Source organism: Garra rufa, chromosome 7 (genome assembly GCF_049309525.1).
Source record: "Garra rufa chromosome 7, GarRuf1.0, whole genome shotgun sequence".
Taxonomy (NCBI): domain Eukaryota; kingdom Metazoa; phylum Chordata; class Actinopteri; order Cypriniformes; family Cyprinidae; genus Garra; species Garra rufa.
The window spans coordinates 31,123,218-31,142,080 of record NC_133367.1 but is presented as its reverse complement, the minus strand read 5'-3'; the positions used below and the strand labels follow the sequence as shown (position 1 = coordinate 31,142,080).

General features: G+C 27.4%; 2 protein-coding genes across 2 annotated transcripts in view; both read right to left on the bottom strand.

Moving 5' to 3' along the window:
* The window catches only part of LOC141338941 (kinesin-like protein KIF14), a 34,429-nt gene extending 29,739 nt beyond the window's left edge, over positions 1-4,690 (bottom strand). The window contains exons 1-5 of the mRNA XM_073844554.1: positions 3,864-4,690; positions 1,386-1,640; positions 1,193-1,280; positions 995-1,093; positions 843-895 (exon numbers count right to left, since the gene is read on the bottom strand). Of these exons, the coding sequence (XP_073700655.1) occupies positions 843-895; positions 995-1,093; positions 1,193-1,280; positions 1,386-1,640; positions 3,864-4,690 (1,322 nt within the window). The remainder of the gene's footprint in view (positions 1-842; positions 896-994; positions 1,094-1,192; positions 1,281-1,385; positions 1,641-3,863) is intronic.
* A 2,282-nt stretch (positions 4,691-6,972) lies between these two features.
* Positions 6,973-17,145, bottom strand: LOC141338784 (probable ATP-dependent RNA helicase DDX59). The gene is made up of 7 exons (XM_073844402.1): positions 16,270-17,145; positions 13,551-13,733; positions 13,385-13,474; positions 11,311-11,562; positions 9,236-9,388; positions 8,968-9,096; positions 6,973-7,343 (listed from the first exon to the last, which is right to left on the bottom strand). Exons 1-7 carry the CDS (start codon positions 17,011-17,013, stop codon positions 7,080-7,082), a joined length of 1,815 nt encoding a protein of 604 aa, XP_073700503.1. The 5' UTR covers positions 17,014-17,145; the 3' UTR covers positions 6,973-7,079.
* Between the last annotated feature and the right edge of the window lie 1,718 nt (positions 17,146-18,863).

The following is an 18,863-nucleotide window of genomic DNA, read 5'->3' as shown; positions in this document are numbered from 1 at the left end:
CAGAATTTAAAAAACACAACATAATGAAATAAAATAAAATCAAAACCAAAAAATAAAATAAACCACAACATAACAAAACAGGCTAACCAAAAATAAATAAATAAATAAAACAAAATAAAATAAAACATAAAAAGATGAAAAACACAATATGATAAAATATGAAAAATTTAAACAAAAAAAACAACAACAACAAAAAAAATAATAATAATAATAATAATAATAATAATAATAATAAATTAAAATAAATCTCAACAACAAAAAAGGCTAACCGAAAGCAAACAAGCAAACAAATTCCCAACACAATGAAACAGGACAGCTAACCAAAAATCAATAAATAAATAAAGTAAAACATTAAAAAAGACAAACACAACCTAACTAATCTAAATAGTGATCTAGTGAAGTGATCAAAAATAAAAAATAAAAAAAATAAACAAAATCAAATAAAACTACAACCAAAAAATATAATCACAACATAAAACAGGCTAACCAAAAATAATTAAATTAATTCATTAAATTAAATAAAAAAAGAACATTTTTAACATTTTAAAAATATATATTTTCGAAAAAACAAGAGAACAAAATAAAAAACAAAACATTAAAATCAGAAACAAAACATAACAACAAAACAAAATACAACAAAAAACACAAAACTAAACTATAAATATAAAATATATTAATAATAAAATAATATAATATAAAAATATATTACTAAATTAATGAAACAAATTAACAAAACATAAAAAATTAATAAAAAACACCACAAAAAAACTAAACATTTCTTGAAATACCAACAATAAAATAAACAAACAAAATCCAGGCATTTAAATAAAATCTTTGCTTACGTGGAAAGGTCTGCAACATAAGGCCCGTAGATAGGATGCTCTCTCACACGCAGCTAGAAAAGACATGAAAAGGACTGAATAAATCAATAAGGTAGACAAAGGAACTACACAACATGTGTGGCATTTCATGTGTTTTATTGAGTTACACTTACAGGCATTTTCTTCTGGTTCTGTTCGTCTTTTGCCACCAGCAAATCGTGGATTTTCTCATTGTACACCTCAAAATAGCTCATCTCCAGATGGCAGGAAATCTTGAATGTAAATAAACTTGCATTTAGAAAGGTTAAACAAGCTATATTTGTAATTCAATCATAGAATGTAATTGAATAATCATCATATGGGGAAGTAACCTCTTTGGTTTCAGTTCTGGACAATCTTGAGAAAAGTTCCTCACAGAATCTGGGAATAACGCCAGCCTCCTCACCAAAACCCATCATACTAGAACACATCCAAAATGCCACTTATAAAAATAATTCTAAATCAGAATGGGTGTTATTGTTACATTTACAAAAAAATGCGGTTTCACAGAGAATTGTCACTTACGTGTAGGACTTTCCAGAACCCGTTTGGCCGTAGGCAAAAAGACACGTGTTGAATCCCTCAAATGCTCTTTCGAGCAAGGGCCGAGCCAGTTTTTCATAAACCATCTGCTGACTGGCAAAACTCACATCCGACTCATTGATAGAGCAGAAAGAGAAGTCAAAGGTGAATGTGTAGCTTTGTTTAGTATCTGGATGTTGCACAACAGTTTCTTGGTTGTTCATGAAGATCACCTGACAGGCTTTCTCATTCTTCTCCCTATAAACACGAAAAAAAAAAATAGCGAAGCTTTTAATACAAGTAAGTGGCACTGTGCACAATAATATTAAAATATAATGATATTAACTATAACTACAATAAGCAAACATAAATAAATAAATTAATGAAACAAGATAAAATAAAACATTAAAAAACCGAAATACAAATCACAACATAACAAAATAAAAACAAAACATCAAAAACAAAAACAAAAAAATAATAATAATAAAATAAAAACAGGCTTACCAAAAATAAACAAAAAACAACATAACAAAATAAAATTAATTATTTAATTAATTTTATTTAATTTAATGAAACAAAAATACAACAAACAAAAAAAATTATTAATTAAATTAAATAACATAAAACAAAACAAAAGAAAAGAAAAACAACAAAATAAAACAATTCATGAAATCATAACAAAAAATATTCCTAAAAACAAAAATAGCGAAGTGTTTAGTTTAGTAAGTATCACTCTGCACAATAGTATTAAAATATAAATAACTAAAATAAACGAACTAAAAAATAAATAAACAAATGAAACTAAATAAAATAAAACAGGGAAAAATAATAAACATAACAAAAAAAATTAAAAACCAATATAATCAAATAAAAAATAAAATAAAATAAAAACAGGCTAAACCAAAAATAAATAAATGAAACAACAAAATAATTAAACTAAATAAAACATAAAAAATAAAATTAAAACAACATTACAAAATAAAGTCACAACCAAAAAATAAAATAAAATAAAACAAAAACACAACAACAACAACAACAAAAAATAACATAAAACACAAACACAAAAAATAGAAAGTTAGTAAGTGGCACTGTGCACAATAATATTAACACATAATAGTATTAATTATATATCATAAAAACAATATTATATTAAATTATTATAATAATTAATTACATAATATTACCATTCACCCCTAAAGGTCAAACTAAATTGAAAAAAGAAAAAAAGTTTTAAAATACTAAATAAATAAATATTTTTACATGGGTGTCACAAGTTTATTATAAATTTTTTATTTATTAATTTTTTTTTACAAAAGGGGAAATCATGCAGTAACAGGGTTGCATGAAACAAATAGTATGTTTGTTGCAAATTTAAGTAAATGAATACATCAAATAAATTCATAATGAATACAAATTTACAACAAATACAAATAAATAAAACTATTGAACTATTAGTGTTAGATTAATAAATCAAACTAATTTATATTATATAAATAAATAAAATAAATAATAATAATAAATATACATTAATCACAAATATAAATAAATATAACTAAATAAAAATAAAATATTTAACTATTACTAATATATTATTAAATCAAATTAATTAATATTATATAAATAAACAATAAAATAAATAAATATAAATTTATAATAAATATAAATATAGATCAATATAGATAGATAGATGGATATACATATAGATATCTTTTGCGATATTCATTATTTTTTAATTAGGTTTTATACAGAAAGAGTCATGATATGATTTTTTTATACTAAAAATTGCCTCAAAACAACATGCCACCAAAATAAGAGTTTAAAATGTAAAGTAAAATAAAATAAAATAATAAAATAAAATAAAAATCACAACACAACAAAACAGGCCGCAAAAAAATTAAAATAAATAAATCAAATTTGAAATAAATCATACTAGCAAACCGAAAAACACAACATAAAATAAAATAACACAAAACTACAATAAAATAAACAAAACAACAAAACAAGATACACAACAAAATTACTAATAAAACACAATAATAATCTAAAATAATAATAATAAACATAAAAACAAAACACAAGACAACAAAATAAACAAAAAAAATCACAAAATAATAAAATAAAAAACAAAACAAAACACAACATGAAATAAAACAAAAAATAAATAACAAAACCACAAGACAACAAAATAAATAAATAAACTAATAAACCACAACAAAATTACTAATAACACAATAATATTCTAAAATAATAACAATAAACATAAAAAAACAACAAAATAACTACACTACAAGACAACAAAATAAACAAAAAAATCCCTAAATAATAAAATAAAACAAGAACAACAAAACAAAAACACAACATGAAATAAAACAAAAAATAAATAACACAAAACCACAAGACAACAACAACAACAAAAAATAATAAAAAATAAACAAAAAAAAATCACACAATACCAATAAAAGTTTCAAAACATTTCCTTACCTTGAACTGAAAGGCCTAACTCGGACCGCAACAGTGACCGCACTGTCTTCCATCTTCAGCTCCTGAGCTTGCAGAGCACTTGTTCTGCTCACAGCTTCAAGAGCAACGCGTCCTTCAGCAGAAGCAGCTCTAGAAACACTGCTTCCTCCATGAGGTGTGGAGCTCATTAGGGCTGTAGGTCTCCTCACCTGTGCTGAACGTGATGCCGGTGTCATGTGCCTATTTAAACCACCAATCTGAACCTTCTCAGCGGTTCCTCCACATGTTGATCTGCCAATATCACTGCTCATCTGTGGTGGCTTCTGTCTTCCAGCGGTTGTGTGTTTGATAGATATGGGTCTACATGCATCTTTACCAGCCAGTTTCTCAAAGACATCTCTCTTGACGGACAATTTCTCAAACTGGGTTTTTCTTGTAGGTGTCGAAACGGTTTTACCTTCATCATGGATGGCACTGACCTTCTCAGAACTGATTTTCTGAGCACTCCATGAGGTTTTCCCAGGTGTTCTGATGGTTTCGTGGGTGTCTTTTGCTGGATTGGGTTCGGTCAGGACTTTGGCTCTGTTTATGGAGCCCGTTCTGGTCCGGCGCTGAAGGGTCAGGCGTTTTTCTCCTCTTTGGTTCTCCTGTGTGGTTTCTTCATGGTGGTTTGTAGTAATGTTAGCTCTGCTGCTTGGTTTTCTCTGAAGAGTGAGTCTGGCACCAGAGGATGGTGTTTTAAATGTGTTTTCTCCACATTTTGTGAATGCTGAGATCACATAAGTCCTGTTTATTTCTTTGGTTTTGTTGAAAGACGATGTGGTCTCGGATTCTTTTGATCTCTCCATAATCGTATAGGTCCAAAAACAAGACTTTTAACTATAAAAATGTCTTAAGATTGTCCTACATGTAACGTTATTTCAGTCCACAAATGTAATTGTTGCATATAGAATAACGTTACACCGGGATGAATAACCTGTCAAATGGCTTAAAAATACATGTTTACGTAAACCCATAATTGTAACTGACCTGCAAGTGTTGATATCCTGTTTCGTAAACTGTCTTTAAAAGTTCTTTTGTTTACGGTTTTATAAAACACAGTCCTTTCTTCTTCCAGTTTGCTACCGTTTCGACGGTAAGAAAGTAACTGAATGAACGACGCCTCAAAGCGTCAATAAAAACAAAACAACTCACTGTCTGAGCACCGCCATACTGCCGCTCTAATTCAAAACGTGTAGGCGTGCTGTGATTGGTCAGATCAGTTTGACGCAAAGGCACGCAGTAACGCTCATCTACCAGCAGATGGCAGTGTCTAATAGAGTCTGGTCATAGATGCTGGTCAATCTCTCTAAACCTCACAAGAACGAGTGATTTCATGCGAATATATGTACTGTGTATATATTTACATGAAGAAAATCAAGCCTGTTTGTATTAACATGAATACATTTTGCAATGTGATATTTCAATCACAATGAAGCACGTTTTCACACCAAAATGTTCATGTGAAATAACATGTAATATGAAAAAAATATTTAAAAAATGTTTAAATTATTTAGTTTGTCTTTACAACTATGCTTGACAATTGGTCCAAATGATGTCATTTGTTGGGTGTCACGATTTTATGAAATGTCGTTTTTTTTATCGCGTTGTAAATCAAATAAATTACATATATATGATGTTATTATGTTAAATATACATTTATTATTATTATAATTGAATATTTTATATATATATATATATATATATATATATATATATATATATAATAAAAATAAGCATAAATTAATTTAAAGAAATTATAATAAATATGCATAATTTATACATAATATAAATAATAAATGATCATAGATAATTTATTATAAATAATTATATATGCACACAGACACACTTATAATAAATAAATAATAAAAAAATAAAATGTATGATAAATATACGGACATATAGATTTTTCTAAAATGTAAAATATATATTTTAGTATTTTTAAATATGTATAATATTATAATTACACAGTATAATATATCAATTATTTTTTCATTTTTGTAATAAAACATTATTCCAAAATAAAAAATATATATATTTTCATTTATGAAGTAATATTTATCATTTATGTTGTCATATGTTTGATTGATAATGTATATGTACACATGTACAATTTCATAACATAAATATTTCTTGTTATTTTTATAAAATATATAAATATATCTACATAAATAATACAAATAAATAAACAAACTATTGTGCAATAAAAAAATGTATGTGACAAATATACATTAATCAAATAAATGATCATATATAGGTAGATATAGATATAATATATATCTAAAATATTATATATTCTTAATATATATTTTGTGTATTATTTGTTTAATGAAAAATAAATAATTATACATTTTATACACACATTTTTGTAAATAATACAAATACAGTTTATAATATACAAAAATAAATTATCTATATATATAGATATAGATCAAATACATATAAAATATACAAAATATATATTATTTTGTGTATTATTTAAAAAATCTGTATTAGAATTTATGTGTGTGTGTGTGTGTGTGTGTGTGTGTGTGTGTATATATATATATATATATATATATATATATATAATTGTATGTATACATTTAATATAAGTTTTATTTGTTAAATATAATATTTATTAATTGATAAATACATTTGACTAATATAAAGTAAAATACATTTAAATAAATCAAATAAATGATGTGTGTGTATTTGAAATATTAAAATATTGAAGTTATAAATACAAATTATATTTTATAAAATTAAATATAAAATTATATTTTACTGCCTTTAATTTGATGATTTTAATAGCAATAATATAATAAGAATAAGCCTTTATTAATTTTTCAGATTAATTTTCTTTTACTTCTATCATTACTTTAAAAACTGTTTTTACTTTAAAACTGGCTTTTATTAAATTTAGTTTATTTAAATGAACTTAACTGCAGAAAATACTGAAACTAACAAAGACAAAATAACTTACACACAATACATATACAAAACATTTTACTTTACAGTAAAATTACATGAGCTGTTTTATAAAATGTAACAAATGAATTTTTAAATACTCTTCCATTAAAATTACTCCATTGTGAGTTGCATTTTTACAGTGTGTGTAATTATCAGAAGGGACATTTTGTTTATTCGAACCATTTATTGAAAATACAAATTACAAAAGCAACAACAAAACATTTAGTAATAAATATGTGGTGCTTGTTATTTCTTGGCAGATCGTTTGTCGTGTTTCCTGATGATGTCGATGAGGTTGCTCTTGGACACGATGATGTCTTCTCTGTGGCCGCTCTTCTGTTTGGCTCTCCTCTGTTGCTCGTGCAGATGTGGGGAGTTGAGGAGCTGCGGCGGCAGGAGGGAGCCCGTGGGTTTCACTCTGTTCACGATGTCCAGAAACAGCCGCTTGCTGTTGTTATTCATGAAGGTGATGGCGGTGCCTCTGTGGCCCAGTCGACCCGCTCGACCAATCTGAAACATTCAAACATAGTGTTTCATTACAGAAACGAGAAGTTCAGTGTGTACAGTCGTGGCCAAAAGTTTTGAGAATTACATAAATATTGGAAATTGGAAAAGTTGCTGCTTAAGTTTTTATAATAGCAATTTGCATATACTCCAGAATGTTATGAAGAGTGATCAGATGAATTGCATAGTCCTTCTTTGCCATGAAAATGAACTTAATCCCGAAAAAAACATTCCACTGCATTTCATTGCTGTCATTAAAGGACCTGCTGAGATCATTTCAGTAATCGTCTTGTTAACTCAGGTGAGAATGTTGACGAGCACAAGGCTGGAGATCATTATGTCAGGCTGATTGGGTTCGAATGGCAGACTTGACATGTTAAAAGGAGGGTGATGCTTGAAATCATTGTTCTTCCATTGTTAACCATGGTGACGTGCAGTCATCATTCCGTTGCATAAAAATGGCTTCACAGGCAAGGATATTGTGGCTACTAAGATTGCACCTAAATCAACAATTTATAGGATCATCAAGAACTTCAAGGAAAGAGGTTCAATTCTTGTTAAGGCGGCTTCAGGGTGTCCAAGAAAGTCCAGCAAGCGCCAGGATGGTCTCCTAAAGAGGATTCAGCTGCGGGATCGGAGTGCCACCAGTGTAGAGCTTGCTCAGGAATGGCAGCAGGCAGGTGTGAGCGCATCTGCACGCACAGTGAGGCCAAGACTTTTGGAAGATGGCCTGGTGTCAAGAAGGGCAGCAAAGAAGCCACTTCTCTCAAAAAAAAAACATCAGGGACAGATTGATCTTCTGCAAAAAGAATGGCGAATGGACTGCTGAGGACTGGGGCAAAGTCATATTCTCCGATGAAGCCTCTTTCCGATTGTTTGGGGCATCTGGACAAAGGCTTGTCTGTAGAAGAAAAGGTGAGCGCTACCATCAGTCCTGTGTCATGCCAACAGTAAAGCATCCTGAGACCATTCATGTGTGGGGTTGCTTCTCATCCAAGGGAGTGGGCTCACTCATAATTTTGCCCAAAAACACAGCCATGAATAAAGAATGGTACCAAAACACCCTCCAACAGCAACTTCTTCCAACAATCCTACAACAGTTTGGTGAAGAACAATGCGTTTTCCAGCATGATGGAGCACCGTGCCATAAGGCAAAAGTGATAACTAAGTGGCTCGGGCACCAAAATGTTGAAATTTTGGGTCCATGGCCTGGAAACTCCCCAGATCTTAATGCCATTGAGAACTTGTGGTCAATCCTCAAGAGGCGGGTGGACAAACAAAAACCCACTAATTCTGACAAACTCCAAGAAGTGATTATGAAAGAATGGGTTGCTATCAGTCAGGATTTGGCCCAGAAGTTGATTGAGAGCATGCCCAGTCGAATTGCAGAGGTCCTGAAAAAGAAGGGCCAACACTGCAAATACTGACTCTTTGCATAAATGTCATGTAATTGTCGATAAAAGCCTTTGAAACGTATGAAGTGCTTGTAATTATATTTCAGTACATCACAGAAACAACTGAAACAAAGATCTAAAAGCAGTTTAGCAGCAAACTTTGTGAAAACTAATATTTGTGTCATTCTCAAAACTTTTGGCCACGACTGTATGTGTATTTATGAAACCCGTCATACCTGATGAACATATTCATCCATGTTAGCAGGCATGTCAAAGTTCACGACCAGCTTCACATTGACCAGATCCAGTCCTCTACCGAGAATCCCAGTGCTGACCACCACTTCATACTGACCCTCGAGTAGACCCTAAAAAACACCAACTATATTTAATCCATACTCATGAATATATATTTATTTATTTATTTATATATATTTCTTTCTTTATTTTTTTCAAATTCAAATATATTTAAAATAATATAATATTTTAAAGATATTTTTTCATTACCTTTACTATTTTGTTGCGTTCCCACTGCTTCTTGTCTGAGTGGATAGCGACTGTGTTTAATCCCATGACCTTTTGCACAGCTTCACAAAGCAAATCGGCCCCAAGTTTGCAGTCCACAAACACAACTACTGGTGGCTGGTAAAGCTTTCTGTCCTATGAACACACAAAATGTCATAATGTAGATAATATTCTACTGCAAACAAACCCAAAAATATAATATCAATTAAGTCTAAATGAAACAATGTAAAGATTTAATTTATTTTATTTTTTTGTATGTTATTTTTTAATGTATTTATTTATTTATTTATTTCTATTTGTCAGTTATTTCACATTAATTATGTATAATGTTTAGTAGTTGTTTCATATTTCAGATGGAAGATTTTTTGAAAATGTAAAATATTGTAGTATTATTACATTTACATTATAATATATCAATTGTTATTTCATATTTCTGATAGACAATTATTCTAAAATATTAAATATAATGTCTTTATTCATCATTTATGAATTAATAGTTATCAATTATGTTGAATTTTTTTTGCAAATTTAATGTACAATTAAATAATATTATAAATGTTTTCTTGTCATTTATAATTTTATAGCTTTTCTTGTTACACACACATTTTAATTAAGTAATAAATTAATACTTTAATATTAATACTTAATATATTGCAATTATGTTATTTCACATTAATGGGCAATTGTTCTAAAATATGAAACATGATATTAATGAAGAAATATTGTAAATTATTAAATATAATATTAATAAAGGATTATATTGGTTAATTTAATCATTTCTTTTTCATATTCAAATCATATTAATTATTTTTTATATTTATGATGGAAAATTATTCTAAAATGTCAAATCTATATTATAGTAATATTATATATTAGAATTAGATATTATAATATAATATTATATATACATTACTATAATTTAATATTAATAGTTATTTATTTATTCAGTCATTCAGTTTTTCATACATATGTATCAATTATTATTTCATATTTTCTGATGGACAATTATTCTAAAATATTAAATATATTATTTAATATTTATGAATTCATATTTATCAATTGTTTATTTCATATTTTTGATTGACAATTTAATGTATAGTTAAATATAAAAAAAAACAAATTCTTGTTTTAGTTTATTTTTATGGACAATAATTTTATAATCATTCATTTTTATCAATTATTATTTCATATTTCTGATGGACAATTAAATTGTATATATACATACACACATTTTTTTCTTCACATATGTTTATCAATTATTATTTCATATTTCTGATAGACAATTATTCTGAAACAGTATGACATATTGTTTAATATCATGTTTTTGATTGACAATTTAATGTACAACTTAAATATATAAATATACTATTTTTGTTTTATAATTTTTTTGTTTCATATTAAAGGTCAATTGTTCTAAATTATTAAACATGATATTAATGAAGAATTACTGCAAATATATTATTAGTATATAATGTATTAAATATAATATTAATAAATTATTTAGATTTTTTATTTAATCAGAAGTTTTTTTATATTTATTCATTCATATTTATTAGTTATTTCATATTTCTGATGGATCATTCTAAAATGTAAAATATATATTATAGTACTATTATATTTTATATATACATTATAATATAATATTATATTATATATAGTAATATATAATATTGAATTTAATTGACCATGTATTGTGGGCAGTAATTTTATTTCCACAGCCTGTGATTTCTAAATGCTCCATTTCCTGCTCTGTGTCTCTGGTAAGAGCCGTTGCTAGTTTTCCTGGAGCAAAGCCATTTGAGGACCCACCCATTTCCTCTGGAGAGGAGGGCAAAGATTGCCCTATAGACTTCCACTCTAACTGCATTTCTGTCAACAAGTCAGTCGACAGCAGGCCGCAGAAGCTTTCAGTCCAGATTATTTTCGATTTCAATCTGAAATCTTTTTAAATCAACTTCCTGTTGTCACAGATGAATCGTACATAATAGCACCAAAAAACAATAACACATGCAAGTAAATTGAGTGCATTCTGAATGTAGTTTCTAAAGTATACTTACATTTAAGATCTCAAAAAGCTTCTTTTTCTTTGACGGTTCTTCCACCCAGAGGACTATCTGGCGGACGTTGGCGCAGGGTTGGTTCTTCTGACCGATGGTAATGCTCACGGGGTCACGGGTGAGACGGGCCGCTAGCTGCTCTGTTCCTGTGGGAATGGTGGCTGACGTCAACAGCGTCTGATGCTCTTCAGGGACCTGCTCCAAAATTTCAAGAACCTGTTGCTGGAATCCCATCTTCAGCATGGTATCTGCCTTTGGAGTTTTTGAGAATTGTAATAATAATTACGCTGATTAATATATGTATAAATAATAAATAGTTAACACTTTACAATAAGGTTCCTTAGTTAACATTAGTTAACCTGAACTAATAATGAACTGCACTTATACAGCATTTATTATTCTTTGTTAATTTCAACATTTACTAATGCATTATTAAAATCTTGTTAACATTAGTTAATGCAGTGTGAACTAACATGAACAAACAATGAACAACTGTATTTTCGTTAACTAACTTTAATGAAGATTAGTAAATACAGTAACAGATGTATTGCTCATGGTTAGTTCGTGTTAGTTAGTACATTAACTAATGTTTAACTAATGAACCTTATTGTAAAGTGTTACTAAACATAAAAAGGGTATATAAATAAATAAATGTATTAATCAATAAATACATAAAGTATAAAAAATGCATGAATAAAAATGAATAGAAAATAAATGAGTAAATAAATGAATAAAATAAAGGCAAATTAATATTAAACAAAATCAATAAAATGAAATAAGCAAATAATAAAACATTAAAACATTATAAATCAATATATGTATTAATAAATAAATACATAAATAAAACAATAAAAACAACAAATAAATGACTAAAACAAATGAATAAATAAATATTAATATATTAATATAATATACATATATATATATATATATATATATATATAAAATAAATTGATAAAATGTAAATTAATTGTAATTGTAATAAATTGATAAAATAAATAATAATAGAATGTGAATAACCATAAATGTAACAATCAATAAATACATGAGTAAAACAATAAATAAAACTAAATTTGTAAAACTACCAATAAATAAAATATTATAAATACATGAATAAAACAATGAATGACTGAATAAAAATGTAATAAAACATAAATAAATAAATCTAAGCAAATTTAATACATAAATAAACAATTATAAATCATAAATAAAAACCAATAAATGAACAAAATTAATTGTTGTAAATAAGTAAATAAATAAATAAAATGTAAATAAATAAATAATAAAACAATCTATCAAATATACTCAATAAGTAAAACAATAAATAAAATAAATGAATTAAACAACAAATAAAACACAATAAATAAATAAAAATAAATACATTTAACAAAATTAAAAATAAAAACAACTAACATTATAAATCAATAAATGTATTATTAAATGTATAAATAAGACAATAAATAAAAAATAAAAACAACAAATAAATAACATATAAATACATAAAACAATGAATGAATAAAAAAGTAAATTAAAAAACAATAAATAAATAAATATAATGAATAAATAAATAAATATATATATAATGTAATAAATAAATAAAACATCAAAAACATTCTAAATGTAATAATCAATAAATAATAAAACAACTAAAATATGATAAATATATAAAACAATGAATGAAAAAAAGATACAATATAAATAACTATAATAAAATCAATAAAATGTAATAAATAAACAATAAATAAATTAACAAATTAATTAATAACAATAAATTAATAAAACAATACATAAAATATAGCCAATAAGTAAAATAATAAATACATAAATATAATAAATGAATAAAACAACAAATAAAACACAATACACCAATAAATAAATAAAAATACTAAACAAATAAATAAAATCCAATCAATATAATGTAATAATTAAACAAATAATAATAAAACATAAATAAATAAATACCAATAAATGAATAAAACAACACATAAAATGTAGTCAATAAATAAAACAATAAAACGAATGAAACAATACATAAATATTTTAAATAAATAAAACACAATCAATCAATCAATACCTCATCAACCACAACAGCCCTGACGTTATCCAGCCGTACAGACTTCTGTTTCAGGATCTCAAGAATTCGTCCTGGAGTGGCTATTACTATCTGAACAGAGGAAACACAAATAAGGTGATGCTTTCTAATAAAATACCTTTACCAAACATTATGAACCAACAAGTACCTTGATCTTCTGCTTGAGTCGATGCAGCTGAGGAGGTAACGGCATCCCACCCACCAGAAGAGCAGTTCTCATGTTCGGCAGACCCATCACCAGCTCTTTCGCCTGCTTCTCTATCTGGATGGCCAGCTCTCTGGTCGGAGTCAGGATGAGACACGTGGGACAAGACGGAGAAGCAGTTTGGCTCTGGAAAATAATCAAAATATGCAGAGTAAATAAATCAACCAATAGGACAATTAACTTTCTTTCAATGTATTCATTTATTTAGCATTAAGTACTGTTTAATTCCTATTTAATTCCTGTTTTAAAATGATTTCTGTATTTATAAATATTATAAATATATCAAATATATAAATATAAAAGTAAAAAAAAATAACAAAGACATAAGTCAAATGTTTGTAGCTAAAAATGAACATTGATATGTAACTTTAAGGTGCCATTTCAGCTGCAAGTTGAATGTGAGTTTTAGAAAACAGTTCTCCTCATCTGAACTAAGCATTCTGGTTGTGAACTTTTCAGAGGAAGTGCACTGGAATGACGAAGCAGTCCAAAATAGATCTGCTCTTCTGAATTACTCATACTGGCGGCGCACAGGAGAGCTCACACTATTCCAGGTAACAGATGTTACCTTAAAAGAGTTTGCAAATTTAAACAGGGACTGGATGGACTGGATACACAGTACTGTGCACAAGTCTTAGGCCACTAGCATTTTCAGCAGCTAAAAATGGTTTTAAGTCAGTTGTTTCTATCTTTTACTGTAGTGTCCCAGTAGAAAATATCAGTTTACATTTCTAAACATTCATTTAGCCAGTAATTGTAAAAATCCAGTCAGATTTTCCTCATCCAATCTGTCTGAAATGACATGAAGAAACAGAACAAACTGAGACAGACTAAATCCAGAAGAACTGTGACAACGTCTCCAAGATGCTTTAAGAAACCTACCTGCAAAGTTACCTGAAAAAGTTAAATAAGTGCACCTAGGGCAAAAGCTGCTTTAAATGCAAAGGAAGGTCACACCATATGTTGATTTAATATAGTTACTAGAAGTTAAATTTATAAAGAAAATCTATTTATAATTTATAACTTTTGACCGCATACTCATTTTACATCAATTTTACACAAGTGCCTAAAACCTTTAGCAGCACTGTAGCTTTGCAGGTAGGTTTCTTGAAGCATCTTGGAGACGTTGCCACAGTTCTTCTGAATTTAGTCTGTCTCAGTTTGTTCATTGTTTGTCATTCCAGTCAGACTGGATGATGATGAGATCAGATCTCTGTGTGGAGCACTTGCTGTTGTCAGACAAAAATTTCATTGGATTATTACAATTAATGTCAAAAATGAATGTTTGTAAATGTAAACTTGTGGCCTAAGACTTTGGCACAGTACAGAAGCACCGAATCTTGATTTATATATCTAAAACACATTATTACAATTATTAAATTGTGTATCTATCAAATATAAAATGCTATAACTGAGAAAATAATGCCATCCTTTATTTTCATTTGAAGTTATATACAAACTAAGATCTTAAAATATATTTCAAATAAATAACTAAATACAAGTATACAATTTTACATTTAAGAAAACATTTTCATATGATATCTACATATCTATGTTGCAATTTAAAAATTATGCCATCCTTCATTTTCTTCACTCAATCAAAAACCATTAATTAAATATCAATCCATCCATTAAATATATAAATCAATATCCTGAAATATATCTAAAATAAATAAAATTATACAATTTAAATGTGATAAAATAATATATCCATCCTTTATTTTCTTTATTCAATCAATATATATATATATATATATATATACACACACACATACATACAGTTGAAGTCAAAAGTTTACATACACCTTATAGAATCTGCAAAATGTTAATTATTTTACCAAAATAAGAGGGATCATACAAAATGCATGTTATTTTTTTATTAAGTACTGACCTGAATAAGATATTACACATAAAAGGCGTAAACATATAGTCCACAAGAGAAAATAATAGTTAAATTTATAAAAAATGACCCAGTTCAAAAGTTTACATCCCCTTGATTCTTAATACTGTGTTGTTACCTGAATGATCCACAGCCGTTTTTTTTAGATAGTTGTTCAAGAGTCCCTTGTTTGTTCTAAACAGTTAAACTGCCACCTGTTCTTTAGAAAAATCCTTCAGGTCCCACAATTTCTGTGGTTTTCCAGCATTTTTCTGTCATTTGCACAGAATGAAAATGTGTACATTTTTCTTATTTTGCCTAAATACCTTTTTTTTTTCCATTTAGTACTTCCCTTTAGAAGTTACAGAAGATACTTACATGTTCCTAGAAGATCAAATAAGTTCTTAATGCATCATGTTTTCTTCTGAAGCATCAGTGAGTGTTTGAACCTTCTGTAATAGTCGCATATGAGTCCCTCAGTTGTCCTCAGAGTGAAAAGATGAATCTCAAAATCATACAGTCATTGTTGGAAAGGGTTCAAATACACAAGAATGCTGAAAACCCAAAGAATTTGTGGGACCTGAAGGATTTTTCTGAAGAACAGCAGGCAGTTTAACTGTTCAGGACAAACAATAGACTCGTGAACTACTATCTAAAGTTTATATGTAAACTTTTGAACAGGGTCATCTTTTAGAAATTCAACTATTATTGTCTCTTGTAGACTATATGTAAATGTTTCTAATTCATCACAGCACTACTTAAGATATTCAGCCCAATATTTACCTGAAGAGCATGCATGACCACTGGAAGAAGGAAGGCGACCGTCTTTCCAGAGCCTGTATCTGCAGTGGCGATCACATCTCTGCCAGTCAAACCAACCGGCACCATCTGCATCTGGATGGGAGTGGGAGCCTCATAACCAGCCTTCTTCAGATTGAGCCTTAACGCTGTGGGAAAGTTACAGTGTTCAAACTCTATAATGGGTCTACTGACCCCACTGCCAGTAGCCACTATGGCGAGCTCGGTTTTAACCCTCTCAACCTGCTCCTCAGTCAGTTCAGATATGAAAACATCCTCCTTGTAAGAGTAACCCTTCTCAGTGTCTGCCGCACTCGAGCTGTCTGAACCCTCCTGGAGGTCTTTAGAAAACACCTTCTCTCCAAAATCCAAGCACGTTTTAGCCAGGTGACTGGCTTTGCATTCGAGGCTACAGACATCGTTGTCTGTTTTATCGCAGATGTATTCTCCATATCGACCGCACATGACACACACAGGTTCTCCTGGCTCTGGCCATCTCTGGTTCTTCTTGAAGGACTTCACTGGTTCCTCTTCTTCCTCTGGTTCTTCAGTCTCTATGTGACTAGGTTCCTCCTCTTTTTCTATATTTACAGCCTCATCTGGAGGACAGGTGTCAGATGGAGGTGTAGAAACCGCGTCTTCGGGTGTCGCTTTGCTTCTTTTGGGGTTTTGCTGCTGCTGATGGGACTCTGGGGCTCTCTTGAGCTTCAACGATCTCGGCATAAACATTTTCTGCCCATTCAGCACAACGATATTAACTAAAAATAAACAAACGTTGGTTATATGTCGTTTGGAAACGCGTTGAGTTATATATTTCAGATAAACTTCTGAAAAGATCTGTGAACGGAATCGTTTCCAAGCGGTCGCGTAAGTGTGACGTCATATAAACACAACGCTGGGTGTTGTAGTTTTTAGGGAGTTTAACTATTTATCAAAAACCAAATGTTGTGCAGTTTCCTGTACGTTCGTATTATACTTATCCTATCAGTTCATAGATATTTTAAAACTATCGATATTATGATTTTATAAAGGAAATATTTATGTTTATCTTCATGGGGAAAAAGTAAAGGTAAGATTATTGTTCTTTATTGAGAAAGAAAATGTACTTAATATATATGCTTAATAATAGTAATATCTCTGACTATTAGGTCATCAGTACATGATGACCTAATAGTCAATCATTTTATTATGTTCATGTTTTATATTTTGGCAAACCACACATAGGCAGATGGGTTAGCAGTAAAGTGGTGGATATTTATTGGATATTTATAATTTAAGCGTAAATAAATACATAAAAATAAACTAGATTAATATATTGATAAAATATATAGATAAATAATACCTACAAACCTAATTAAATAAAGAAATAAATAGTTTGTTTATTTATTTATTTAAATAAATAAATAAAATAATAAATGATTTGATAAAAATATAAATATTTCGTAATTAAATTTAATCTTAAATTTATTTAAAATAAAAAAGATAATACAAAATAAATGAAAGAATTGGTAAATAAATAAATGTAAAAATTAATACAGAAAATAAATAAATAATTGATTTATTTATTTAAAGAAAAAAATAATTGCAATTAAAATGAAATTAAAAATAAATGTAAACATAAATGCAAAATTAAATATGTTTTATAAAATAAAATATAAATAATATGTATTAAAATTTAATCCTGAATTTATTTTTTAGAAAAATAAAGAAATAAATTAAGATAATAATAATAATAATAATAATAAATTAAAGTATAAGTAAATAAAAGTGAAAAAAGTAAAAATAAATAAATAAATAATTTATTTATTTATTTATTAAAAGGAATAAATGATTTTTAAAAATAAAAAAAATATTTTTAAATTAAATAAATAAATAAATAAAAATAAATATAATACAAAATAAGTGAAATAACTTGTAAATAAAAGTGAAAATAAATAAAAATAAATGTAAAAATAAATACAGAAAATGAATGAATAAATAATTGATTTATTTCTTTAAAGAAAAAAAATATTTTTTGAAAATAAAAAAATAAGATAATAGAGAATAAATGAAAGAATTTATTAATAAAAGTGAAACAAATAAAAATAAATGTAAACATAAATGCAGAAAATTAATAAATCAATTTATTAATTAATTAATAATTTTATAAAAGAAAATATAAATATGTTTATATTATAATGTGTAATAAAATATTAATCCTGAATTTGTTTTTAGAAATTAAGATAATAAAATAAATGAAAGAATAAGTAATTAAATAAATGTAAATATAAATACATTTTTGATTTATTTAAAGAAATAAATAAAGAAATAAATGATAAAAAAATGTAATGTCTAATAAAATTCATTCCTGAATTTATTTTTAAAAAGTTAATAAAACATAAATAAAATAATTAAATAAAAGTGAAAACGAATAAAATAAATGTAAAAATAAATAAATAAATGATTTGAATTAAAAAAATAGATATTGAAAAAGTAAATGAAAGAATAAGTAAATAAAAGTGAAAAAGAATAGAAATAAATGTAAATAAAAATAAGTAACGTATTTATTTAAATAAATAAATAAATGATTTGATAAAAAA

Coding starts and splice junctions, on each gene's coding strand:
- LOC141338784 (XM_073844402.1), bottom strand. CDS start 17,013: ATGTTTATGCCGAGATCGTTGAAGCTCAAGAGAGCCCCAGAGTCCCAT. Junction 11,563..13,384: donor GGGCTGTTGTGGTTGATGAG/GTATTGATTGAT, acceptor AAAACTCCAAAG/GCAGATACCATGCTGAAGAT. Junction 9,097..9,235: donor AACGCAACAAAATAGTAAAG/GTAATGAAAAAA, acceptor GGTGTTTTTTAG/GGTCTACTCGAGGGTCAGTA.